The 27,546-nt window shown below is 44.8% G+C and overlaps 1 protein-coding gene across 5 annotated transcripts in view; it reads left to right on the top strand.

The window, feature by feature from the left end:
• The window catches only part of usp47 (ubiquitin specific peptidase 47), a 188,865-nt gene that overhangs the window by 136,516 nt on the left and 24,803 nt on the right, over positions 1-27,546 (top strand). For 4 of the 5 annotated variants that reach the window (XM_038807976.1, XM_038807975.1, XM_038807973.1 and 1 more), the window contains exons 16-20: positions 7,946-8,050; positions 8,528-8,735; positions 9,670-9,785; positions 12,056-12,175; positions 13,295-14,090. In XM_038807976.1, the coding sequence (XP_038663904.1) occupies positions 7,946-8,050; positions 8,528-8,735; positions 9,670-9,785; positions 12,056-12,175; positions 13,295-14,090 (1,345 nt within the window). The remainder of the gene's footprint in view (positions 1-7,945; positions 8,051-8,527; positions 8,736-9,669; positions 9,786-12,055; positions 12,176-13,294; positions 14,091-27,546) is intronic. The other variant, XM_038807974.1, reaches the window with a different exon arrangement.

The following is a 27,546-nucleotide window of genomic DNA, read 5'->3' as shown; positions in this document are numbered from 1 at the left end:
TCCCGCCCAGACGTATCCCAGGATAATTTTATTCAGCCTCTTAAAGAAGGACCTCGGGATGCAAATGGGGAGACACTGAAACATGAACAAGAATCTCGGGAGGATCGTCATCTTAACAGTCTGCACCCTCCCCTCTAGGGACAGTGGGAGCGCATCCCAACTCCAAACCTCCTCCCTCACTCATTCCACCAGTTGGGACAGATTGAGCTTATGCAACCTGCCCCAGTCCCGTGCCACCTGTATCTCCCAAGTATCTGAAGCTTTCTCCTACCAGCCTGATAGGCAACCCCTTCAGCCTACTCTCCTGCCCCCTCGCCTGAATTACGAACAACTCGCTCTTAGCCATGTTCAATTTATATCCTGAAAACCGGCCAAATTCACTCAGGGTTTCCATGATACCATCCATCCCCGCCATTGGGTCCGATACGTATAACAGCAGGTCATCCGCTTATACTGAGACTTTATGTTCCACTCCCCCTCCCCACCGAACCAGAACTTTCCAATCCCTTGAAGCTCTCAGAGCAATTACCAGGGTCTCTATGGCCAGCGCGAACAGCAGTGGGGAGAGAGGGCAACCCTGTCTTTTCCCGCGGTGCAGTCTGAAATAATCTGATGTCATCCTATTCGTCTTTACACCAGCCTCTGGGGCCTGATATAACAGCCTAACCCAGTCAATGAACCCCTCCCCGAACCCAAACCGTCTGAGCACCTCCCACAGATAGTCCCACTCGACCCGGTCAAAAGCCTTTTCAGCATCCATGGCTACCACTATCTCTACCTCCCTACTCTCCGGGGGCATCATAATCACGTTGAGCAGCCTTCTTAGATTGGCCACCAGTTGTCTACCCTTTACAAACCCGGTTTGGTCCTCTGCAATTACGTCCGGTACACAGTCCTCAATTCTAGTCGCCAAGATCTAGGCCAATAACGTAGCATCTACGTTGATCAAAGATATCGGCCTGTAAGACCCAGAGGGTCTTTACCCCGTTTCAGGATAAGCGAAATAGTGGCCTGCGACATTGTCGGGGGTAGAACCCCTCTGTCTCTTGCCTCGTTGATAACCCTGACCAGCACCGGCCCCACTATCTCGGCAAACTTTTTATAAAACTCCACCGGATACCCATCCGGCCCCGGGGCATTACCCGACTGCATGACCTTCAGGCCCCCAATACCTCTTCGATCCTGACCAGGGCCCCCAGTATGTCTACCAACCCCCTACCCACTCTTGGGTAGGTCAATCCATCGAAGAATCGCCTCATCCCCTCTGGTCCCCTGGGGGGGTTCCGAAGTGTACAGCTTACTATAAAAGTCCTTAAACACCTTGTTCAGCCCTGCCGGGTCCCCCACCAGATTTCCCTCCCCATCCGCTATCCTACCTATCTGTCTAGCCGCTTCTCTCTTCCTTAGTTGTTGCGCGAGCATTCTGCTGGTTTTTCTCTCCATGCTCATATATCTCGCCTTTTGCTTTTCTAAGCTGCTCTACGGCCTTGCACCCCGAACCCGGCCTGCAGCCTCTGTCGTTTCCTGAGTAACTCTGGCCTCGGGGACCCCTTGTAGCTCCTGTCCGTCTGTAAAATTTCCTTAACCAGTCGGTCCGTTTCTGCCCTATCTGTCCTGTCCCTATGAGCCCGGATTGAGATCAGCTCCCCTCTCACCTCTGCCTTCAGTGCCTCCCAGAGCACCGCTGCTGAGACTTCTCCAGTATCATTTACCTGCAGGTAATTCTCCAGAGCACCGCTGCTGAGACTTCTCCAGTGTCATTTACCTGCAGGTAATTCTGCATGCATCTCCTGAGTCTCTCACACACCGCCTAGTCCGCTAGCAATCCAACTTCCAGCCTCCATTGTGGGCGCTGAAATCTATCCTTACAAATCTGTAGTTCTACCCAGTGCGGGGCATGGTCCGATATGGCAATTCCTGACTATTCTGCCCCCACCATCCCAGCCAGCAAGTCCCTACTTATGACAAAGAAATCGATTCGGGAATACACCTTGTGGACTTGGGAGTAGTACAAAACTCCCACGGACGGCTAAATCTCCGTGGTCAGCTCCCCCCATTTGCTCCATGAACCCTCTCAGTTCCTTTGCCATCGCTGGCAGCCTGCCTGTTTTTGAACACTACCGATCCAGGCTTGGGTCCAGGACTGTGTTAAAGTCCCCACCCATGATCAGTTTGTGCGACTCCAAGTCGGGGATCTTCCCTAGCAACCTCCTGATAAAATCCACATCGTCCCGATTAGGGGCATACACACTAACCAAGACTACTCTCACCCCTTCAAGCTTACTCCTAACCATAACAAAACTGCCGCCCCCATCTGCAACTGTACCCTCCGCCTCAAATTGAACCCTTTTATTAATCAGGATTGCAACCCCCGTAGTCTTGGCGTTGAGCCCTGAATGAAAGACCTGACTAACCCAGCCCTTCCTTCGCCTAACCCGGTCTGCCACTTTCAGGTGCGTCTCCTGCAGCATGACTACGTCCGCCTTCAGAACCCGCAAATGCGTGAACACACGCGCCCTCTTCACTGGCCCGTTTAGCCCTCTGACGTTCCAGGTGATCAGCACTTCACCCCCCCCTCCCTCCCTTTGCCAATCAGCCATCCCTTTCCTTGGCCAGCCCCCCAGCTATGTGTCGCGTGTCTCCTGGCCGGCTCTACCCATGACCTCCTCACTGTTGCCATATCCAATTTCCATCCTCGTCAGCAGATCAACTCTCTTTCCCCTCCCCAAGCAACACCATCCTACCACCTAACCTCTGCTCGAATCTAACTATATGAACACCCCCCCCACCCGGCTTCTGTTGACTAGCCCACCCAGCTAGCCTGGTGGCTCCCAGCTTGGGCGCCAGTGTGTCTCTCACCCATTGGTCCCTGGCTGCCCCCCCCCCCCCCCCCCCCCCGTCCCATCCATACCACCTCCCCAAACCAGCCCTGCTTAACCAAAAACTCGATACAAGTCAGACACATCCCCAACAATAGTGCAATTTAAATCAAACAAATAGAGATAAGAAGTACCAGGCACTCTCAGCCCTTCTTGGTAAACACGCCGGGTGCTATTGTCCCAAGTACAGCTTCATGTGCTCTTGGCCATTGCAGAACCGGCTCCTTGTCCAGGTACCTGTGGAACCGGACCACCATCGCTCGTATGAGACCCCCTCGTCGTGGCTGCCTCACCTGCACTCTGTGTGCCCTGTCCACCGCTGGCGGACAATGGAACACCTTGTTTCCCCAACAGCTTCTGAAACATATCCTCCACATATGCAGCAGCATCCAGCCCCTCAGCCCCCTCCAGGAGGCCAACAATTCTTACATTCTGCTGGCGAGATCTGTTGTCCAGGTCTTCGAGCCTTTCCAGGAGCATCTTTTGCTGATCCCTCAACCTCCGAATCTCCATGTCCGCCACCGTTTGAAAGTCGGCCTGCTCCTCCACCGTGTTCTCCAGCTGTAAAAGAGTCTAGTTTGAGGGCTATGGTGACGGCAGCATTGCCAATTGCTCCGAGTAGGTATTCAGGGAGCCCAGTGGTGCAGTCCATGGTGAAGATATGGAATCAGCTGAGGAGACATTTTAGGTTGAAAGAGATGTCGGTGCTAACGCTGCTGTGCAAGAATCATGGGTTTTAGCCGGTGGGGGGGGGGGGGGGCATGGATAGTGTATACAGGAGGTGGAGGGAAGTGGGGCTGGTCAAGGTGAGGGATTTGTATTTGGAGGAAGGGTTTGCCAGTCTGGAGGAGCTAAGGGAGAGGGTAGAGTTGCCGAGGGGTAGTGAGTTCAAGTATCTACAGGTTAGGGACTTTGCACGCTAGGTCTGGAAGGGGTTCCCTAGATTGCCGGGATACACCCTGCTGGAGCGATTGCTGCTTCCGGGTGTGGAAGGGGAGGGAAGAATTGGGGATATATACAAGTGGCTGGGGGAGCAAGGAGGCGAGCGTGTGGTGAAGATCATGGAGAAATGGGAAGCGGAGTTGGGAATGGAGGTCAATTGGGGAATATGGAGTGAGGCACTGTGAAGGGTAAACGGGTCCTCCTCTTGTGCAAGGATAAGCCTGGTGCAGTTTCAGGTGGTGCACAGGGTGTATATGACTCAGGCGAGAATGAGTGGGTTCTTTCAGGGGGTAGCAGATGAGTGTGACAGGCGTGGGCGGCGGCCAACGACTCATGCGCGCATGTTTTGGGATTGTGAAAAATTGGGAAGATTCTGGGCGGGAGTGTTCGCGGTCTTAGCCAGGATAGTGGAGGAGGGAGTGAACCCGGACCCTTTGGTGGCGATATTTGGGGTTTCAGCGAAGCCGGAGCTCATGGAGAGGAGGAAGGCCGATGTCATAAACTTCGCCTCTGATTGCACGGCGACGAATTTTGCTGGAGTGGCGGTCGGCATCGCCACCGGGGGTAGCAGCTTGGTTGGGTGACCTGTATGACTTCCTGCAGTTAGAGAAGATAAAGTATGAGTTAAGGGGCTCAGCAGGGGAGTTTGAGAAAAGGTGGGGGATGTTTGTGACTGTATTTGAAGAGTTGTTCGTCGCAGGGGAGGGGGGGTTGGAAAGGGAGAAAAATCTGTATAAACTGTATAGTTGATTGTTGGAAAGAATGTTTCCCAGGGTATTTATTTGCTGTAACCTATTTTGATACAAGTTAGAATAAAATTTGTTTATATAAAAAAAACGAAATGACTGAGTGCACTGGATGCAGCAATGCCTATGATCTCTAACAACATCTTGGCTGCAATACTGAAGACTTGTACTCCAGGATTTGTCATGCTATTAGCCAAGTTGTTCCAGCACAGCTACAACACTGATGATTACCCAGCAATATGGAAAATTTCTCAGCATGTCCTGAACGCAGAAAGCAGGACAAATCCAATCTGGCCATGTACCACCCCATCAGTCTGCCCTTGATCATCGGCAAGTGTTGGAAGTATCCTCAACCATGCTATCGTGCAGCACTTGATTCAACAATAACCTGATAATTGATGCTCAGTTTGGATTCCGTTGGGCTACTCAGCTCCTGACCTCATTAGAGCACTGGTCGAAACAGGGACAAAAGAGGTGAGTGTTGACTGCCCTCAACATGATGTGCATATTTAGTTGAGTGTGGCGTCAAGGAGCCCTAGCAAAACTGAAGTCGATGTGAAACAGGGGAACTAGATTCAAAAAAGGCAGCTTACCTCCACCCTCCTGAAGGACAAATGCTGGCCTCGCCAGTGATGCTCACATTCCATGAATTAATAATAAAAATTCCACCATCTGTTCCCTGAATCCTGACAGCCCATTTCACATATTCACTGGCATGTGCATAAAACGTGTGACGAAACTGTGCTTTTGCCCATCTTCTATAATTTGTAACTGAAGTTTATTTCAATCATCCTCTGGAATTGTGCCTGGGAGGTCAGCATTTTTTTGCCTCGGTTCCCAGCTTGGATCAATGTGTGGAGTCTGCACGTTCTCCCCATGTCTGCATGGGTTTCCTCTGGGTGATCCGGTTTCCTCCCACAAGTCCCAAAAGACGTGCTTGTTAGGTGAATTGGACATTCTGAATTCTCCCTCTGTGTACCCAAACAGGCGACGGAGCGTGGCGACTAGGGAACTTTCACAGTAACTTCATTGCAGCCTACTTCAATGTAAGCCTACTTCAATGTAAGGCAATAATAAAGATTATTATTATACAAATTAGCGACATACTTGATCACTTCACAAGCAGTTAATAGCCAAACCATGTCGATGTGGGACTGGCATGCGTCTCATTTATCTACATTCGGTCGTTTCCGTGAGCAATCCATTAACTTTGTTTTCCTTTGATTAATGAACTAAAAGTGGCTAGTTGTACAACTAAGCAAAGTTTACAAAGCACCAGGAGTGATGGGTGAACGTGACTTGGTGCAATTAAGTACAAAGGCAGCAGAGTTTTGGATGAGCTGAAGTTAATGGTGAGAGGAAGATGAGACTGCCCAGGAGTTAATTGAAATAGTTAACTATAGAAGTAACAAAGACATGGGTGAGGTTTTCAGCAGCAGTGGATGAGCTCAGCCAGGGAAGGAGTCGAGCAATGTTACATCTGTGGAAATGTGGTTGGCAGCTCATTTTGGGATTACGAACAGTCTGGTTCATCCTGAAACAGTTACTGATGTGAAGGATGGAGTTGGTCACAAGGGAGTGGAATTGCCAGAGAGGCAGACAGATGGTGAGACAGCCAGTCAAAGAAAAATCTATTGTGTGCCAATTCTAGTGAGTTCAATTTTGCAACACAGCTTCAATTGAAACCATAAAATAATAAAAAGCAGATGCTTACTTAAAGTTTCAAAATTTATATATCAAGACTTAAAAGGTATTTTGTCAGGTACAATTGTAGCAAAGTAGATTGAATGGGCATTGAACATTTCACTGTTTCTATTACAGCATTGTTCAATAGTGTGTGATTGCAGTTTTGATTTCTGATTGCAGTTTTAAGAAAATGTGCAATTGTTATGGATGCCAGACCAGTTCCCAACAGTGGCTTAGATACTGGACCAGAACCTCACCTTTTTTTGTATTTTTAAAGACTGTGCGGAAAGATTTATTCACTCCAGGAGTGATTACATGAGAATTGGGCTTGGTTATTTCTACAAATAAAACTTTATTATAACATATGAAAAACAATATTTAAACTTTTAAACTTAGTACCTAACAAGAACAGCTTACATGTATTTCTTAACCCTAACACATGGTTTCCCATTAAACAGCACATAAAATGCACATACAGCTCTCACCACCTACACAGGCAGGCAAAAATGATACTTTCTTACAGAACATATTCCTGCTGGTACTGAGGCTCTTTCAGACCTTGTCCGAAAGCCTGTCACTGGTGCAGCTTTTCAAGACCGCTCTCGATTGCTTTACGAATTCTTCTGCCTCCCACCTGTTTGAAATAATTTAGAGTACCCAGTTTTTTTTTCCCCCAATTAAGGGGCAATTTAGCGTGGCCAATCCACCTAACCTGCACATCTTTGGGTTGGGGGGGTGAAAACCATGCAGACACGGGGAGAATGTGTAAACTCCACACTTTTCCCCGGGTGAAACAAACCATTACAAGGGGACATAAATTTAAGGTGAATGGTGGAAGATATAGGTGGGGTGTCAGAGGTAGGTTCTTTACCCAGAGAGTAGTGGGGACATGGAATGCACTATCTGTGGAAGTAGTTGATACATGGATTACGGTAGAATGATGCGGTGTATATTAATTTGTTCTTAACCTAGGACAAAAGTTCGGCACAACATCGTGGGCCGAAGGGCCTGTTCTGTGCTGTATGTTCTATGTTCCACATGGACAGTGACCCAGGGCCCAGGATTCAAACCCGGGTCCTCAGCGCCGTAGTCATAGTGCTAACCACTGCGCCACCATGCCGCCCCTGTTATCAAACGTAATTTGCCACCAAACCACATAAGAAGACATTGGGAGAGGAAACCTAAAGCTAGGTCAGAGGTGGAATTTAAGGAATGTCTTAAAGGAGGAGAGGGAGGTAGAGGTGTTCACTTCCTGGGTGCCTGGATGGTGAGGGGAATGTTTAAGTAAATATGAAATGAAAGTTGCCATACTCCCCGAGGGCCATAGGCTGCTCTCCCTTTTGAGAGAGACTGATGTTGGTAATTTAACCTGACACCACAGGCGAGGGGCAAGGTTAAGAAGGCGGGGCCTTCATGAATAACCCAGCTGGTACGAGAATTGAACCTGCTCTGTTGGCATTGCTCCACGTCACAAACCAACCAACTGAACTATTTTATCCAAGTGTCCACGGGTTTTTAATTAAAATGGGCATGTGCCTGAAATAGCAGAATGGCTGCCTCGCCTATGGTTGGTCAGCTATTTCTCTTTGAAAACATTGATCAAAGATTTCGCAAAGTAAAATGTTAGTTAATTCTCAAACAGTTTGGGTAATTTTCAAGAAGGAACCATTTAAAACTATTTTACTATCACAGATCAAGCTGTTCTGCATGCATCCCACCCGGCAAGTAATGATGGAAAACAAGCTGGAGGTTCACAAGGACAAGACGTTACAGGAAGCTGTAGAGATAGCATACAAGGTATGTGGACTTGAGGGAGGAGCTTTTTAAGATGACTAGAGGTTTTGGTAATAGTAAATAGGGGGGGAAATGGTCCCTTTAACATGTAGCTCAATAATCAATAGTCATGGATTCAAAATCATTGGAAAAAGGTTGGAGAGGAGATGGGGGTATATTATTTCACTCTTATGTCAGAACCTACGATACTTGACCTGGAAAAGGTGGTAGAAACTGATTCCAAAAATAATTTTGGAGGGAGTTTGTGCAGGTAATTGAGCATGCAGAAGTTAGAAGCTTACAGACAAAATCAGCGGTGTGGGAATAAATATAACTTCACTCTGAGAGAGCCAGCAGACACAACAGGCCAAATGGCCACCACCTGAGCTGTATGTTTCTAAGCTTCGTTTTACTCGCTTCGAATCAGTCTCCTAACAAATAGATGTTATAATACTGGTATTAACAGCTAAGTGACAGCTTCTCTGTGCCTTCTGTTTGAAGCTCATGGATTTGGAAGAGGCAATTCCACCTGACTGCTGCCGCTTGGTCAAGTATGATGAGTTCCATGATTACTTGGAGCGCTCTTACGAGGGAGAGGAGAATACCCCAGTGGGGATTCTCCTTGGTGGAGTTAAATCATCTTATATGTTTGACTTGCTCCTGGAAACGAGACAACCTAATCAAGCTTTTCAGCCATATAAATCAGGGGGTAAGTTTCTTTCATGACCGCCAGGAAAATATTTTAATTTCAAAAGTAAGAGTTGAGAATGTACTTGGAACCTGTGAATTTTCTTAGCTAAAATTGCATTTCCGCTCTCGTACGTTTCCACCACCAAATCAGACCAGTCCAACTACCAGCAATAGTGCAGTGCTCCTTCTGCACTGCCCTTCCGACAGTCAGGCACTCACTCCGTGCTGCTCCTGTGACACTGCTGTACTTTCTCAGTGCTGCCCCTCTGACAGTACAATGCTTCCTCAATGCTGCCTCTCTGACAGTGCTGCCCATATGACAGTGCTGTACTTTCTCAGTGCTGCCCCTCTGACAGTACAATGCTTCCTCAATGCTGCCTCTCTGACAGTGCTGTGCTCCCTCAGTGCTGCCCATCTGACAGTGCTGTGCTCCCTCAGTGCTGCCCATCTGACAGTGCTGTACTTTCTCAGTGCTGTCCCTCTGACAGTGCTGTACTTTCTCAGTGCTGCCCCTCTGACAGTACAATGCTTCCTCAATGCTGCCTCTCTGACAGTGCTGTGCTCCCTCAGTGCTGCCCATCTGACAGTGCTGTGCTTTCTCAATGCTGTCTCTCTGACAGTGCTGTGCTCCCTCAGTGCTGCCCATCTGACAGTGCTGTGCTTTCTCAGTGCTGTCCCTCTGACAGTGCTGTGCTTTCTCAGTGCTGCCCCTATGAGCTCCCTCGGCACTCTACCTCTGACAGTAAAGTCCCCCCCACCGCCACACTAGCACTAGACTGGCATATTGGCTTGGATCGTGTGCCTGAGTCCGCAATGATCCCAAAGCTTCCTAACGCAAGCAAATGTGCTCCCATCTGAGGCTATTATAAAATAATGCTGGTCTATGTCAGTACCAGAATGAAAATGTCATTGCCAGTTGCCCATCTCATTTTGATATGTTATGTTTCTTTTAGAAGTTATGGTGAAAGTGCACGTGGTTGACCTGAAAACAGAAACTCTGATTCCGCCCGTCAGTGTCCGTGCTTACCTTAATCAAACTGTGGCAGAGTTCAAGCAGCTCATTTCCCAGGTAGGAGGTGCAGGCCATTTGGGTAATTAGTTTATCTGCTTTGGTGAGTTACTTTGAATTTGAAGAGTTGAATGCAATATTGCTCCTATTGCAAGCCTTAACAAATCTTGATATCATTTGCAGCAGAAGTTAGTATGAATGCATGGCCAATCTAATTTTGATATTTAGCTTAAATCAAATAGTCTACAAACCTAGATGGGGAAGGTACAAATGTGGAATATTGACTGTAGGATATCGAAAAACTGAGTAAAGGCTTTGTTGGGTAAAGGGCAAATATGAAATTGATCACATTTTTAATTTATATTATAGTTTTTAAAATGTTAACCCACATTAGTGCATTGATTTGATATAAAGAAAGCAGTTTATTAATTTTGCAACTGCAATATGCAATCATCTCAAACAGACCAAGTCTCTGAGCATAGAAGGAGGAAACATCATGAAACATGTTGTTTCATGTGCCACATCTGTCAGAACTGAAAAGATGAGCAAACTCTTCAAGTGAAGACTTTGGGTGTTGCAATCATAAGTTGTTGACCAGGAGGCTGAATGGCTGTGTGCTGCTCAATAGAGCCTGGTAATGGGTTTAAAAGCACATCACTGTGAAACAAATCAAAAGCATGTGAAAATAAGAAAGGAGATTAAAAAGGCAAATCCACCCAAGTGAGAATACCAAACAAAAACTGAAGTTACAGAAACCCTGAAAGGAAAATATTGTGTGGACTGGAAACCCAGGTTGTTCATTGGTACACCTGAGGAAGGAGCTGCGCTCCGAAAGCTAGTGATTCGAAACAAACCTGTCTGACTTTAAACTGGTATTATAAGACTTCTTACCGTGCCCACCCCCGTCCAACGCCGGCATCTCCACATCGTAGTGTGGATCATCAGATTGTATGTGTTCACATCCCATGTAGGTCTGTCATTTATATAGTTAGAGCATAACTATATTTTCTAGTATAAAAACAGGAAATGCTGGTAAGACTCAGCAGGTCTGGCAGCATCTGTGGAGAGGGGCACAGAGTTAACATTTGAGATCCAGATGACTCTTCAGTGATGGTTTCTACTTTCATTCGCCTGAGGAAGGAGCGGCTCTCCAAAAGCTAGTGATTCAAAACAAACCTGTTGGACTTTAACCTGGTATTGAAAGACTTCTTACTGTGCTCACCCCAGTCCAACGCCGGTATCTCCACATCATGGTTTCTACTATTACTGCATTTCAAATTGTGTAAGCTTAAAGGACCAAGTTTGCAAATAATAGCACAGTGGGCTAAATAGCTGGATTGTAATGCAGAACAATGCCAGCAGCGCGGGTTCAATTCCCGTATCGGCCTCCCCGAACAGGCGCCCGGAATGTGGCGACTAGGGGCTTTTCACAGAAACTTCATTGAAGCCTGCTCGTGACAATAAGTGATTATTATTATTATTATTTATTATTATTAAACCAAACTTATCTAACCACTCAATACCCCTCACCCTTGTTTCAGTGAAGGAGGTGGAACAGCATATAAGCAGAGCTCCTTTGTTACTGTGTCGATTTCTCAATAATGTCCCTCCGTTACCTCCACATAGACGAAATATAACAAGAAGTTTATGGGATTTTCCTCGGCTTTCAAATAATGTATTGCTTGCCTTCATAGGCTGGGGTATCGAGTATAAAAGCTCAAAAATAATAGTTATATAGAACATTGGTTAGGCCACATTTGGAATACTGTGTCTAATTCTGGTCACCACACAACCAGAAGGACATGTAGGCTTTGGCGAAAGTATAGAAAAGGTTTACCAGGAGGTTGCCTGTATCGAGGGTATTAACTATGAGGGGAGATTGAATAAACTGTGATTGTTCTCCCTAGAGAGACGGAGGCTGAGGGGCGACCTGATAGAAGTTTATAAAATTGTTAGAGGTATAGATGGGGTGAACAGTTGGAGGCTTTTTCCCAGGGTGGAAATGACAATTACAAGGGAGCACAAGTTCAAGGTGGGGGGGGGGTTCAGCAGAGATGTGCGGAGGAAGTTTTTTATACAGAGGGTGGTGGCCTGGAATGCACTGCCAAGTGAGGTGGTTGAGGCAGATGCGTTAGCGAACTTTAAGACTTAGCTGGATTGGCACGTGAACAGACGAGGTATAGAAGGATACAGGCGGTTGGTCTAGATAGAACACATGATCGGCGCAGGCTTGAAGGGCCGAAGGGCCTGTTCCTGTGCTGTATTCTTTGTTCTTTGTATTCTGAGAGTTGTCTGATGGGCCGCGGATGTGCTGTTTCTGTGTATCCCAGGCGACAGGACTCTCCGCTGAGACAATGCGTATTGTACTGGAACGCTGTTGCAATGACCTGCGGATGCTTTCCGTGCCCAACAAAACACTGAAGGCAGAAGGGTTCTTCAGGAGTAATAAGGTGAGTTCGTAAAATAAATTTTGCAATAAAATAGATGAATGGTATTTTGCAGAACTAACTAGAGGGTGCTGGATTGCTGAAACCATTCCAGGTGATGAATCAGCATTTGTGATCCATTCCAATTTAATACCAGCAGGATGTGTACAGAAACACAGCTTCAGTGTGAAAAAACATAATTAATATGCAGAGTGAAGTAATTGAATATAGCTTATAAAATATTGTCTCTCTGAAGAAAAATTGAATTTTTAAACTAAAACATAATATGTTTATTTGGCTAATCCCATTTGTGATTAAGTTGAGTGGTAGCTAATTATCTATCACATACACGGAATTATCTATATTATTGTACAGTTTAAATGACAAATTTATATTGGGGAAGTCATTAATCGAGCGTTTGTACCATAAATTAGATGCATTTGAAAAGATGGAGATTTATCATGAGATGTTTTTGTGTGATTTGTAGAATTCAAAGCATTTGTTGTTTTTTGCTGAATTTTGCCTCAAACAGAATGCAGACATGTAAAGAAGGAAGACTTACATTTTTTAGCACCATTTCTTGACCGCAGGACATCCCAAACGCTTTACAGCCCATGAAGTACTTTTGAATGTAACCACTGCTGTTGGATTGTAGGAAATCTGGCAGCCAATTTGTGCACCGTCCAACAGACGGCAGTGTGATAACGACCAGATAATCTGATTTAGTGATGTTGTTGCAGGGATTGTTGAAGGAAGAACTCCCTTGCTCTCTAAAAACAGTGGAGTGGGATCTACTACATCCAACCGAGAGAGCAGGCTGAGCCTCACTTTAACATATCATATGAAAGACTACACCTCAGCCAGTGCAGCATTCCCTCAGTACTAACACAATGTTGGCCTGGATTTTGTGCTCTAATCTCTAGAGAGTAGGGCTTGAGTGCAGAACCTTTTGCCTCAGTGGAGCGAATGCTATCAACTGAGCATGGCTGATACCTCTATGTTAAGCACGTGAAGTGTAATATTTTGTCATCAAATCTGTATGATTTTAAGGATTTGTGATAATTTGTCTTGCAGTTCATTTATTTTATTTTCTGTAGAACAATGATTTAAATCTCTTCTAACCTGAGTTTTAATTTGTTCTAGATATTTGTTGAAAGCTCAGACATCCAAGATAATCAAGCAGCCTTCACTGAGTCACAACTGTGGCATCTACTAGACCAGCATGCCAATACCATTCGACTATATGTTTCATTACCAGAACAATCGCCAGGCTCCCAAGGACTAAGGTGTCTCTACCAAAAGGCCGCTGGGGATCCAGGCAGCCAAGAAGACAGCTATGAATGTGCAAAAGGGTCCTCGATGCACAGGAAACCTGTGGAAGCCATTTTGGAGGAAAGCACTGAGAAATTGAAGAACTTGTCACTGCTGCAGCAACGGCAGTCGTCCTGCACTCCGGGAGAAAATGGCGACGGTCTCAAAAGTGCAGAAAGCAGTGACTTTGAAACCATTGAATCGCCATCACAAGAGGCAGACTCATCGGCCTCTGTGGACAACAGGGAACTGGAAAACCGGATTCCCTCCTCTGATCCAGAGACCCCACTCCAATCGGAAGAGCGGTCAGATTCTGATGTAAACAATGACCGGAGCACGAGCTCCGTAGACAGTGACATCCTCAGCTCCAGCCACAGCAGTGATACTTTGTGCAATGCAGACACAGCTCCTATCCCCCTGACCAATGGGCTGGACTCTCACAGCATCACACACAGCCGTCGCTCAAAGGCCAACGAAGCGAAGAAGGAAACGTGGGATACAGCAGAGGAGGATTCTGGGACAGATAGTGAATATGACGAGAACGGGAAGGGTAGAGGGTTGACACGATACCTGTATTTCAAAGCAGAGCAGTGCACTTCTGAGGATGGATCAGGTGATGGACAGCAAAGTATGTTGTGTTTTGTTTCGGGTGCATGTCAAAGGAACTTTAATACGTGTTCTTTGGTGGTAGAATTGCCAAGTATGCTTTCTGTCACCATCAACCTCCTAAATAATGGCTAGTTTGATTTCAAAGAGCGAAATTCCTCCAGTTATTTATGTAGACTCAAGGCTAGCATATGGTAATCCTGCTGCTTATTTGTTTCAACAGCAACATCCCATGTAACATAGAACAGAAACAGCCTATTCAGCCCAATTGGTCCATGCCAGTGTTTATGCTCCATATGAGTCTCCTCGCTTCGAACCCCACTGCTATATCTTTCATAGAATCTACAATGCAAAAGGAGGCTATTCGGCCCATCGAGTCTGCACCAGCCTTTGGAAAGAGCACCCTAGTTAAGCCCACACCTCCACCCTATCCCCGTAACCCCATCTAACCTTTTTGGACACTAATTTAGCATGGTCAATCCACCTAACCTGCACATCTTTGGACTGTGGGAGGAACCCACTCTTTTTCTTCGCCCGTGACCTCATTATAACATAAAATTCATAAGAGACTTGACAGGGTAGATGCTAGGGATTGATTCTTCTGGCTAGGAAATCCGAACTGGTGTTTAAAGCTTCAGAATAAGGGATTAACCATTTAGGACGAAGATGAGAAAAATTATTTTCACTCGAAGGTTAGTTTGAAATACAGTACCCCAGTGAGATGTGAATGCTCAATGGTTGTGTATATTCAGGACCAAAGTGGATAGAGTTTTAGATACTATGGGGAAATAGGGAGTACAGGAAGGTGGAGCTGAAATACAAGATTAGCAGTGATCTTGTGAATGACAGAGTAAGCGCAAAGGGCCAATAGGCTTCCTACTCTAGTTTTGTGTTCTTCTGATCTTAAATGCATCTGTGCTGTTTGCCTCAACTGTTCCTTATGGTAGCAAATTACCCATTCTTACCACTGTGGATAAAGAAGTTGCTCCTGAATTGCCTATAGAATTTATTAGTGCCTCTTATATTGATGGCCTCCAATCCTGGCTTCACTGACAAGTGAAACATTTAAACATCTTCCCTTCATCTATCCTTTCATCATTTCAATTAAAGATCTCTCATCAAGTCTCCCTCAGTCTTCTCTGTTCTAGAAAAAAGTATGTCAGCTTTTTCTGGTAGCTGTAAACTCTCAGTCTGGTATCTTTTCTAAAATCCTTTTGAATCTTCTCCAGTGTCTTGAAACACTTGTTATAATATGAAAGCCAGAACTGTTCACAGTACTCCCAAGTGTGATCTAATAAAGAATCTATGCCAGTTTAGTGTAACTTCTCTGTTTTTAAATTGTATCTCCAGAAATAAACCCCAGTGCTATGCATGCATTTTATTAATCTGTGTACTTATTATTAATGATTTCTGTATCTCTGCCAGATTTCTCTGCTACCAAAGGCATCACATTACTCTTACAATGAATTTAATTTTCCAGTTAAATTCCCATTCTGCAAGCTTATTCTAAATGTAGTCTAACTCAATTTCTCAGTGGCAGCTCCAAACTCTGGTAGACCAAGTTGGACTTAAAAATTTCAAATAAAATTGGTCTTTATTTGAATAGTGTGCTCCATGAGGCTTAATAGTACTTTAAATGTGCACTTAAAAAACGTATTACAGTTCCTTTAGTGCTTTGTATAAAAATATATGCCATTTGCGTTTTTTTTTTAAAGTTTAATTTAAGTTTCTTCCTCAGGTTGTGCATCATCCCAGCCATGCAGTTGATGCTGAATGATTGGTGCTTGCACGAGTGGCTTAATGTATTATATCTTCGAATTTGCAGCCAGTACTTGCACATCCCCACAATGGGATATCTGAGATCAATAACTTGGTGGATGCAACCTTAAGCACAATCGCACATCCTGCTACTTCTTTTTCATCCCCTGCACTTCTGATACTCCTCGTGCTTTATCCATTAAACTACCATTATTTTACTCCGTAAGCTACCATTAGTCCCTTTGTTTTTTTCAACTTTGATACAGCAAGCACTTAGCTCTTGGGTGCAAAGCTGTAAAACTGGTTCCCTGAGGGAGGGAAGGCCGCTTCTGAAGGTCGGTTTTGTTCTCTGCCTCTGATAGTTAAGCTCTTGTGACCAGGATTGCAATTACAATTTTTAAGTTAATTGCTTATGCGCAAGTTCTGCTTTTGCAGCAGATCACTAAATATACCACACCGTTTGATGGGGTGAATTTGGAACTTCAGAAGCCACAGTGTAGAAAGCATGTAACAATCAAGTGGTAATGGCTCAAACTGTCTTAGAGAAATTGCATTCAGTTTGAAAGGATCGCTACTTCCAATGTTTTCCATCTTCCTCAATTCCATTGAACTAAAATTCTTGCAGTATTTCTCAAGGATGCAGAACCTTATAAACCAATCACTAAATTAATGGCACCTGTTGCAAGTAACCTGAATCTTAAATCTCTTTATTAGTGACAGTACGGTGGTGCAGTGGGTTAGCACTGCTGCCTCATGGCGCCGAGGACCCAGGTTCAATCCCGCTCTGGGTCACTGTCCATGGGAAGTTTGCACATTCTCCCCATGCTTACGTGAGTTTCGCCCCCACAACCCAAAGATGTGCAGGTTAAAGAGGGTAGGTGGATTGGCCACGGTAAATTGCCCCTGAATTCGAAAAAATGAATTGGGTTCTCTAAATTTAAAAAAAAAAGTAAATCTCTATTAAACCACTTTAAATTAACATTTAAATGAAAGCATCCATGATCTGCTGGGCAATTAGCAGAATAACTAGTGGACTGTAGGGCTTCATCTGCTTCCTAACTTGTGCTGAAGAAAGGGGTTGTACCTTTGTACATAGAACATAGAAAAATACAGCACAGAACAGGCCCTTCGGCCCACGATGTTGTGCCGAACCTTTGTCCTAGATTAATTATAGATTATCATAGAATTTACAGTGCAGAAGGAGGCCATTCAGCCCATCAAGTCTGCACCGGCTCTTGGAAAGAGCACCCTATCCAAGGTCAACACCTCCACCCTATCAGTTGAAGAAAAGTATTGGCAAACAAATTATAAACCTTGCCATCTGAAACTGAATGTTTTGTTTTTACACTGTTATTGCCGATCTGGCATGCCCATCGCAGCTTAGATGTTAAAAAGAATTGAAGAAACTCTAAAGCTGGTCATTTTGAAGACTTAAAAGCAGCGGTCAATCTAGAGAAAACTCTCCCAATGACGGAAAATACCCTCTCACTATGCTCAAATTTGCTGCGGTTGGACAGTGACCTTAGCGATCGGCCATAGAGTCGTACAGCGCAGAAAAGGGTCATTCATGTCTGCACTGACAGTAACTACCCCTAATCCCATTCACCAGAACTTGTCCCATATCCTTGCGTGTGACGGTGTTTCAAGTGCTCATCCAAGTGTTTTTTAAAAGTTGAGGTTTCCAGCCTCCTCCACATTCCCAGGCTGGGCATTCCAGATTCTCACCACCTTCTTAGTGAAAAAATATTTTCTCAAATCCCCTCGGAATCTCCTGCCCCTAACCCCAAAACCCTTGTGATTGACTCCTCATCCAAGGGAATCAGCTGCTTCCTATTTATCCTGTCCAAACCACTCAATCATCTCAACCATATTCACCTCCTCGGCCTGCTCTGCTCAAAAGAAAACAATCCAAGCCTACCAGTCTCTCCTTGTAGCTCAGAATCTCCATCCCAGGCAATATCCTGGTGAATCTCCATTGTACTCCCACCAGTGCAATCACCACCTTACTATAGTGAGGTGACCAGAAATGTGCACACAACTTCAGCTGTGGCCCAACCAATATTCTGTACAGCTCCAACTTAACCTCCTTGCTCTTACATTCTATACCACACCACAACTGATAAAGACAAGTGTCTCATTTGTCTCTTGACTACTCTATTCAGCTGCTCTGTCACTTTCAGGGATCTATGTACAAGTACCCGAAGATCCATCTTTTCCTCTGAGCTCCCTACTGTCCTGCCATTCATTTCATACTCCCTTGTCCTGTTTCTTCTTCCACAGTGCATCACCTCACACTTATCAGGGTTAAAGGCCATCTGACCAAACCATCTATATCTTGGCGGCACGCTAGCACATTGGTTAGCACTGTTGCTTCACAGTGCCAGGGACCCGGGTTCGATTCCAGGGGGGGGGGGGGGGGGGGGGGGGGGGTTGGAGAATGTCTCCCATTAGTTATCCTCCAGTCCTATGGCACTTCCCCTGTGGCCAGAGAGGAATTAAAAACTTGTGTCAGAGTCCCTGCAATTTCCTGCTTCATTTCCCACAGCAGCGTTGGATGCAATTCATCCAGGCCTGATGATTGTCTATTTTTAAGGCCATCAAAATCTACTATAGTTTAGACAGGCATCAGGATCAGCGCAGGCTTGGAGGGCCAAAGGGCCTGGCCTGTACCTGTACTGTACTGGCCTTTGTTCTAATACCTCCTCACTTGCTATGCAAACTGCTCAAGGTCTTGACAGTCCCATTTCCTGAATTCTGTACCTATGTCCTCCTCCTCCTGAGTGAGGACCAATGAGAAGAATTAATTTAACACCCTAGCAATTAAACATCTTGGCAACCGAATAATATATATCGTTGATTACACAGTATAGTGCTCTTGCCTCAAAAGTTAATAAAGCCAATTCATAATACCCTCTAATGTTCCTATACTACAGAAATTTTGTACCCACTGTACCGTTTAGACTCCCGCGTGTTGAAGCTTCTATTAAAAGTATGAATAAAAGGGGCAGCACGGTGGTGCAGTGGGTTAGCCCTGCAGCTTCATGGCACCGAGGTCTTAGGTTCGATCCCGGCTCTGGGTCACCCCCCCCCAACCCAAAGATGTGCAGTGTAGGTGGATTGACAATGGTAAATTGGCCATTAATTGGAAAAAATGAAATGGGTACTCTAAATTTATTTTGAAAAAGTGTGAATAAACAATGCTGTTCAAAAAAGTTTGCAATTAATAGAAGTTATATCACTTTGAGTTTTACTGGAGTGGATACAGGGAACCTATTTGTACTGGCAGGGTGTCGATAACCAGCAGGGGGACACAACCATACAGTGCAAAAGGGGCCATTTGGCTCATCAAGTTTGCATCGACCCTCTGAAAGAGCACCCCACCTAGGCCCACTCCCCTGCTCTATCCCCACAACCGTGCAACCACACCTAACCACATCTCTGCACACTAATAAGTCAGCTAAGACTGTAAAACCAATGATCGTGGAAAGTCAGTGCATTAATGACCCAGATTATGCTGCCAAAATAACGGTGAGATTAATGGTGTCTGCTGTTTATTAGTGTGTAAATCGGCAATTTAGGGTGAGGAAGTGATGGCTAGTGATTTGTGAATCACCACAAATTGCGGCAATTTATGCCTCTCTACTAATAGTATTATTCAAACAGTAGCTCGCCCACAACATTGATGCGTTTGTGCCTCAATGACCTGTTAAACTGGCTGTAAAATGGTTTGTTCCGGCAATGCCTCACGAATTCTCCAGCCCAGAATGTTAACAATCAGTTTCAATTCCTGTAGGTAGCAAATTTTTAATTTTCCTTTCTTGCTTTCCCTCCTTTAACTCTGCTTTTATTTCCTACTCTATATTTCTCTTTCTGCACCTAATTATCCAGATCTAATTCACCCAATTTCCTTTTCCATGATTCTTTTTTTTTTCTCATCAGCTTTCAAATCTCCGTATTGTGACTGACATTAATTTGGAAGCATGATGTGGAGATGCTGGTGTTGGGCTGAGGTGGGCACAGTAAGAACTCTTACAACACCAGGTTAACTTCCAACAGGTTTATTTGGAATCACTAGCTTTCAGAGCGCAACTCCTCATCTGGTGAGTAGACTGGTGTTGGACTTTAACCTGGTGTTGTAAAACTCTCTTACTGTGATCTGGAAGCAGTATAGTAAGGCACATTTGTAAATTAGTTAAAATGTCTGATTCTGCAGTTTTTAAGAAGGCTTGAAAAGTTTTAAGAGTTGGCATCAATTGCAATTTTCTTGGATAATATGGAATACTGGCCCATGTGACTTGGTGACCCTTGATCTGTAAGTAGTACCAATGGGAAGAAAGTTAAGACCATGTATGGTTGCAAAAAGAGAAGATCAGCAGAGAGGACACAAAAGACAGACAGAGAAAACGGCTTTGGTAAAGAACAAGGAAGTGCTGCAAGAGGACACAGTTATCAAAATTCTGGTGTGTTGCAAGAGAAGAAAGAGAGATGGAGCTGAAAAATCTCAACTGAGCATGAGTTCTGGTTATGTGAACTTGTGTTAATGCGAAGTATGGCTGACTCACAGAAAACAGCTCTTAATTTTAATTTGGCAGAGAATTCCACAAATTTGAATTGACTGGAAGTGTATTCATTCTTTTAGCAGGGTACTTGTGTGATTACGAGGAAGTAAAGACTGCTATACTGAATGCTTACGAGTTGCTGCTAGAGTCCTGTAGGCAGGAATTTAGAAATTTGAGAAAGGGCATAGGCTCTGTAATATTTGTCATAGCAAAGGAACTGGTGCTTGATAGATGGTATAGGTTGTTGGTGGAAGCAATCAAAAATAGTGATCCTTTAGGGCTAAGGTCTCACCTTGAAACACCACAAGGTTCAAAAAACAAGGGAAGTCTTGGTAATAGCAGATGACCCATAGGATGATTATCAACAGGTTCCCACTTTGGAATTTCCCAGAGAAATTGGCATGAAAGGCAGGCTGATGATAAGAGGTCAGGCCCTGCTGAGGAGAAGGGGAGGGAGGAAAAGACCCCAGTCTTTGAGAGTTTATAGAAGTGAAGATTACGAGTGCAAGTGTAGTTCAAGGGAACCAACATGCAACCTAAAATGATCCTCACCTTTATCTGGTGAGGCAAGCAAATTGGTTATTATCCATAGAAATACAGGATCAGCACAATCACTGTTGGCAGGTGATATGAAGCTCTCTCCAAAAGGTTCGCTGAATAAAAAGATATTGAATCAGGGTATTGAGGGAAATTGTTTGTAGAAGGTTAATTTTAAATGTGGCTTAGGCACCAGTGTTACCTTGGGTGTCATTTACCTGTTGGAGATGTTGGTTTCTTGTTAGGAAACAACTTGACTGGAGATATGGTATTGCTGTCTTCATTGGTTTCAGGGAAAGACTGTTGAAACTGAAATTGTACAGGAAAAGCCAAGTGAATTAAAAGAAACATAACTATCTGTAAACCTGCTGTGAGAATTGATGGTTCAAACAAAAGTGCCCAAAGAATCAAACTATGGCTGCTAATTGTAAAGAATGTTGGCCCATCAGAAGGGAGAAGTTATCTGGGGACGATATAAAGCCATCTGAGTTATAAATGCAGGGACTCTTACGAGCAAGATAATGGAAAGCAGCCAACAATTGTTTTTTATTCTTTCAGGGTATGTGAACATCGCTAGCTGGGCTTGCATTTTTATTGTCCGTTCCTAATTATCCTTGCGAAGGTGGTGGGGGGCCGTTGCCTTGAATTACTGGAGTCCCATGTGGGCTACACCCACAATGCTGTTATGGAGGGAGTTCCAGGATTTTAACCCGACAACAGTGAAGGAACCATAATATCCCAAGTCAGGATAGTGTGTTGCTTGGAGGGCAATTTACAGACGGTGGTATTCCCCATGCGTCTGCCTATGTCTTTCTAGATGGTATGATAGTGTTTGGAAGGTGCCGTCGAAAGAGTCTTAGTAAGCAGGGCACCTTGTAGATGGTACACACTGCTGCAACTTCATTGGTAGTGAAGTGAGTGGATGTTGAAGGTGGTGGATAGGGTATTAATCAAGTGGGCTGCTTTGTCCTGGAGGGTGTCGAGCTTCTTCAGTCTTGTTGAAGCTGCACTCATCCAGGCAAGTAGAGAGTATTCTATTCCTGACTTCTGCCGTGTAGATGGTGGACAGGCTTTGGGGAGTCAGGAGATTAATTATTTGCCACAGAATTCCCAGCCTCTGACCGGCTCTTGTAGCTGCAGTATTTATACAAGTCTATAAAACATAGGAGCAGAAGTAGACCATTCAGCCCATCGAGTCTGATCCACCATTCAATGAGATTATGGCTGACATGATATAATCCTCAATTCCATTTTCTTGCCTTATCCTCATAACCCGTGATACCCTTACTGATTAAAAATCTGTCTACCTCAGCCTTGAATATACTTTACAACTCAACCTCTACAGCTCTCTGCGGTAAAGCATTCCACTGATTCACTACCCTCTGAGAGAAGAAAATCCTCATCTCTGTCTTAAATGGGTGACCCCTTACTCTGAGATTATGCCCTCTAGTCTTAGACTCTCCCACAAAAAGAATCGTCCTCTCCGCATTCAGCTGTAAAACCACCCGAGAATCCTGTATATCACAATAAGGTTGCGCCTCATTCTTCTAAACTCCAATGAGTACAGGCCCAACCTACTTGACCTTACATAAGAAAATCCTTCCAGACCTGGGATCAATCCAGTAAATTTCTTTGGACTGCCTCCAATACCAATACACCCTTCCCTTGAATAAGGAGACAAAAACGGTTCACAATATTCTAGGTGTGATTTAACTACTGCTGTGTACAGTTTTAGCAGGACTTCTCTACTTGTATACTCCATTCCCTTTGAAATAAAAGCCAACATTCCATTTAGCTTCCCAATTACCTGCTGAACGTGCATTTTGTGCTTTATGCATGAGGATCCCCAAATCCTTCTGTGCTGCAGTTTTCAGCAGTCTTCTACATTTAAATAATATTCAGCTCCTTTATTCTTCCTACCAAAGTGCATAACTTCACATTTTCCTACATTATGCTCCATCTGCCAGGTTTTTGCTCATTCACCTAACCTGTCTATATCCCTCTGTCGACTCTGTGTCATCCACACCACTTGCCTTCCCACCTATATTTTTAATCAGCCACAAACTTGGCAATAGTGCATTCACTTCCCTCATCCAAGTCATTGATATGTATTGCAAATGAATACGACGGGCAGCACGGTGGCCTAGTGGTTAGCACAACCGCCTCACGGCGCTGAGGTCCCAGGTTCGATCCCGGCTCTGGTTCACTGTCCGTGTGGAGTTTGCACATTCTCCCCGTGTTTGCGTGGGTTTCACCCCCACAACCCAAAGATGTGCAGAGTAGGTGGATTGGCCACGCTAAATTGCCCCTTAATTGGAAAAAATAATTGGGTAATCTAAATTTATTAAAAAAAAGTAAATGAATACGACCTCAGTATGGATCCCTTTGGCACTCCACTAGTCACAGGTTGCCATCCTTTTTTATAAATTTAGAGTGCCCAATTTTTTTTTCCCCCCAATTAAAGGGCAATTTAGCGTGGCCAATCCACCTACCCTGCACATCTTTCGGTTGTGTGGGTGAGACCCACGCAGACATGGGGAAAATGTGCAAACTCCACACAGAGTGACCCGGGGCCAGGATCGGACCCAGGTCCTCAGCGCCATGAGGCAGCTGTGCATTGTGTCGCCCACAGGTTCCTACCCTGAAAATGCCCCCTTACCCTAACTTTGTCTTCTACCGGTTAGCCGATCCTTAGTTATGCTAATATACCATCCCCAACACATGGGTTTATCTTAGTAAGTAGACTTTTGTGTGGTACCTTATCAAATGCTTTTTGGAAATCTAAATATATTATTCTACTGGTTCCCCTTTATCCTGCCATTACCAGGGGCTCATTTAGCTCACTGGGCTAAATCACTGGCTTTTAAAGCAGACCAAGGCAGGCCAGCAGCACGGTTCAATTCCCGTACCAGCCTCCCCGAACTGGCGCCAGAATGTGGCGACTAGGGGCTTTTCATAGTAACTTCATTGAAGCCTACACGTGACAATAAGCGATTTTCATTTAATTCATTACCACAAAGAATCCTGACGAATTTGTCATGCAGGATTTCCCCTTTATCCAGCCATGTTGCTTTGCTTGATTATATTGTGCATTTCTAAATTACTACTACATCCTTCATAATGGGACTCCCTAGGGGGAATATTTGCTGATGGCTGGGAATAACAAAGAACAAAGAAAAGTACAGCACAGGAACAGACCCTTCGGCCCTCCGAGCCTGTGCCGACCATGCTGCCCGTCTAAACTAACATCTTCTACTCTTCCTGGGTCTGCATCCCTCTATTCCCATCCTATTCATGTATTTGTCAAGGTGCCCCTTAAATGTCACTATCGTCCCTGCTTCCACCATCTCCTCCGGCAGCGAGTTCCAGGCACCCACTACCCTCTGTGTAAAAAACACTTGCCTCGTACATCTCCTCTAAACCTTGCCCCTCGCACCTTAAACCTATGCCCCCTAGTAATTGACCCCTCTACCCTGAGAAAAAGCCTCTGACTATCCAAATCCTATGCAAAGAGTCAGTGGTGGTGGGGAATGAAGAACAAAAGACAGTTAAGGGAATAAGAAAAGTGATTGGCAGAGAAATCAAAAGGCCAGATCAAACAGGGCCTCAGTGAAAAATAATGGGAACGGGATAAGTAATGTTAAAAAGACAAGCTATACGGCTTTGTGCCTTAACATGCAGAGCATTTGCAACAAAGTGGATGAATTAATCATGCAAATAAAGTAAAAGGGTATGACATAGATGAATTTATGGAACGTGGCTGAAGGATGACCAGGGGTGGGAACTGAACATCCAGGGGTACTTGGTGTATAGGAAGGACAGACAAAAAGGTAAAGGCAGAGTTGCATTACTGATTAAAGAGGAAATTAACAAAAGTTGGGATAAGGAACCGAGGTTGGGGGGAGGAGTTTACAAGAGGAAATGGAGGGGAGGAGTCTGGGGGGGTGGGGGGAGGGTGTCTACAATTCACAGGTGTCATTCACGGTACTCTTTCGGGGATTGGATGGCGTTGAATATTAGGGGGGTTGGGGGGGGGGGGGGGTGGACTATATACGTCAATGGTGACTATAGGCGATTCCTGATTTTTTTTTTTTCCTTTTTTCCACCTTGGGAGGTTTTGTTTCATTTGATGCTTATATTGCCAGGTGGGTCGTTGTGTGGGGCTGATGGGAGGATGGGATCGTTGTTAATAAGAGGATTGACATTGTATTCGTTACCGTTTACTGCTTGTTGCTGGGGTGTAAATTCTGAAGAAAATGTGAAAATGGAGAATAAAAATATTTTTAAAAGAGTGGAAATTAACACCGTGGTGAGAAAGGATATTAGCTCCACGATGTGGAATTTGTATGGGTAGAGCAGAGAAACACAAAGGGCAACAAATGTCAGTGGAGATTGTGTATAGACCCAGAAGCTGTAGTGGTGATGTTGGGAGTAGTATTAAACAGAGATGCATTCAATAAAGGAACATCTGTAATTGAGTGCATACAGATTTGGCAAATCAAATTTGTAACAATACTGTAGAGCAGTGTCTTTCAAACTTATTTTCCTGGGGCCCACTTTGCCAACCGATTGACCTTCCGGACCCACACAGTGGACATTCGCGACCCACATGGGCCAACATATGCCAAGTTTGCTTCCTTTGATGCAAAAGGGGAGCCTGCTTGATCCTCACAATCTCACTCCAATCAAGTTCACAGGAGGAGAGGGCAATGCACACATCTGGTGCAGACTTCAGCCATTCCTTTGTGCCATCTTCACTTTGTGAGAATGGAAAATTAACCTCATGCATGTGGGTCGTCGTGAAGGGCAATAGCAACAAAATCTTGATTTACTCAGCATTTGATATGCCTGGGGGAAGCTACTGCAGAATGCTGACAGCTTCATTGGCTTTTGCCATGTTTCTAAGGTGCTGCCACAGGTCAGGTACAGCACCATCAGCTTTTCATTCGATGTCTGCTATAAATTAATAACTTAATCGGGGGTCTTAACCTCAAAGGGATTTTTAACTTCTCTTTCAAAATCTGAAACTTCTCTAGTTTTCCAGTACTTCCCTGCATATAACATGCATGGGCTTTGCATTCTTATTTACATGGTACAATTGACAAAAACCATACCTCAAGAAATCATCTTTATACTGCTTTGTTCCCAAGTTATGTTTCTTCTTTGTTCACGAGTTAAGTTTCTCCTTTGTAGGCTGTTAACCAGAAGCTCTGGAGCCCTCTACAGAGTTAACACTAGTACTGCTCTGTCCTGCCCTAGACTCCCCTGTGCAGTTCTCTCCAACAGATTCATATGTGGGATCCTGGCCAGTAGGTATACTGCCCATTTGTGTCTCTAGACGACTCTTACTTACTTTTCACAGTCCTCTAGTCTTGCTTGCTGGCAGCTAGAAAAAGGAACAAGTTCTCCGTCATGTGGCACCAAAAGCACATATATACAGGGTGCTGACCAGCTCCGTGCTGCTACTTCTGGCCAGACGACGGCACACAGCCTAATTTCCTCATTTAAAAGATGGCAGCTGCCAATATTCTCAATAAAAATGCTAGTAGTGGCCATTGGGCGTTTCTGTTTGGTCCAGACCAGATTGCCCCTCCAGCAATCTGGTCTGGACCACAACAGAAACGCCGTGACACATCACTCTGCAACCACCCTGACATCTGCGTGTCGCTCATCCACTATCGCAGTTTGAAAAATCCTGCCGTAGAGGAAGAATTCCTGCATTGTTCACATGATGGTTTTCTGGATCAATACATTGAGGAACCAACTATAGAACAGGACACCCTAGACTGGATATTGTGTAATGAGAAAGGAATAATTGGCAATCTAGTTGTGCAAGGCCGCTTGGGATTAGCGACCATAGTGTAACAGAATTCTTCATCAAGATCATAGAATCATAGAATTTACAGTGCAGAAGAAGGCCATTTGGCCCATCAATTCTGCACTGGCTCTTGGAAAGAGCACCCTCTCCAAGGTCCACACCTCCACCCTATCCCCATAACCCAGTAACCCCACCCAACACTAAGGGCAATTTTGGACACTAAGGGCAATTTAGCATGGCTAATCCACCTAACCTGCACATCTTTGGACTGTGGGAGGAAACCGGAGCCCCCGGAGGAAACCCACGCACACACGGGGAGACAGTGACCCAAGCCGGGAATCCAACCTGGGACCCTGGAGCTGTGAATTGTGCTATCCACAATGCTACCGTGCTGCCCTGATGTACAGTAACGTAGTTGATTCTGAAACTGAAATCTGAGTTGGCTACGATAGGCAATGGCAAACATCCAAAGAGCTCATGGGTGAACTGCAATAATTGTTTATTCCAGTCTGGCTCAAAAGTGGAATAGTGGCTATATCACTGCTCACAAGAGAAATTAGAGATGGTATTAGATCCAAGGAAGAGGCATACAAGTCGGCCAGAAAAACAACAGACCTGAGGATTGGGAGCAGTTTAGAACTCAGCGAAGGAGAACAAACGGATTGATTAAGAAGGGGAAAATAGAGTATGGGAGTAAGTTTGTGGGGAACATAAAAACTGACTGTAAAAGCTTCTGTAGGTATGTGAAGAGAAAAATGATTAGTGAAGATAAATGTGGACCTCTTACAGTTAGAAATATGAATTTA

Source organism: Scyliorhinus canicula, chromosome 9 (genome assembly GCF_902713615.1).
Source record: "Scyliorhinus canicula chromosome 9, sScyCan1.1, whole genome shotgun sequence".
NCBI classification, from domain to species: Eukaryota; Metazoa; Chordata; class Chondrichthyes; order Carcharhiniformes; family Scyliorhinidae; genus Scyliorhinus; species Scyliorhinus canicula.
Note: the sequence above shows the minus strand (reverse complement) of the source record. Positions and strands in the feature narration are given on the sequence as shown.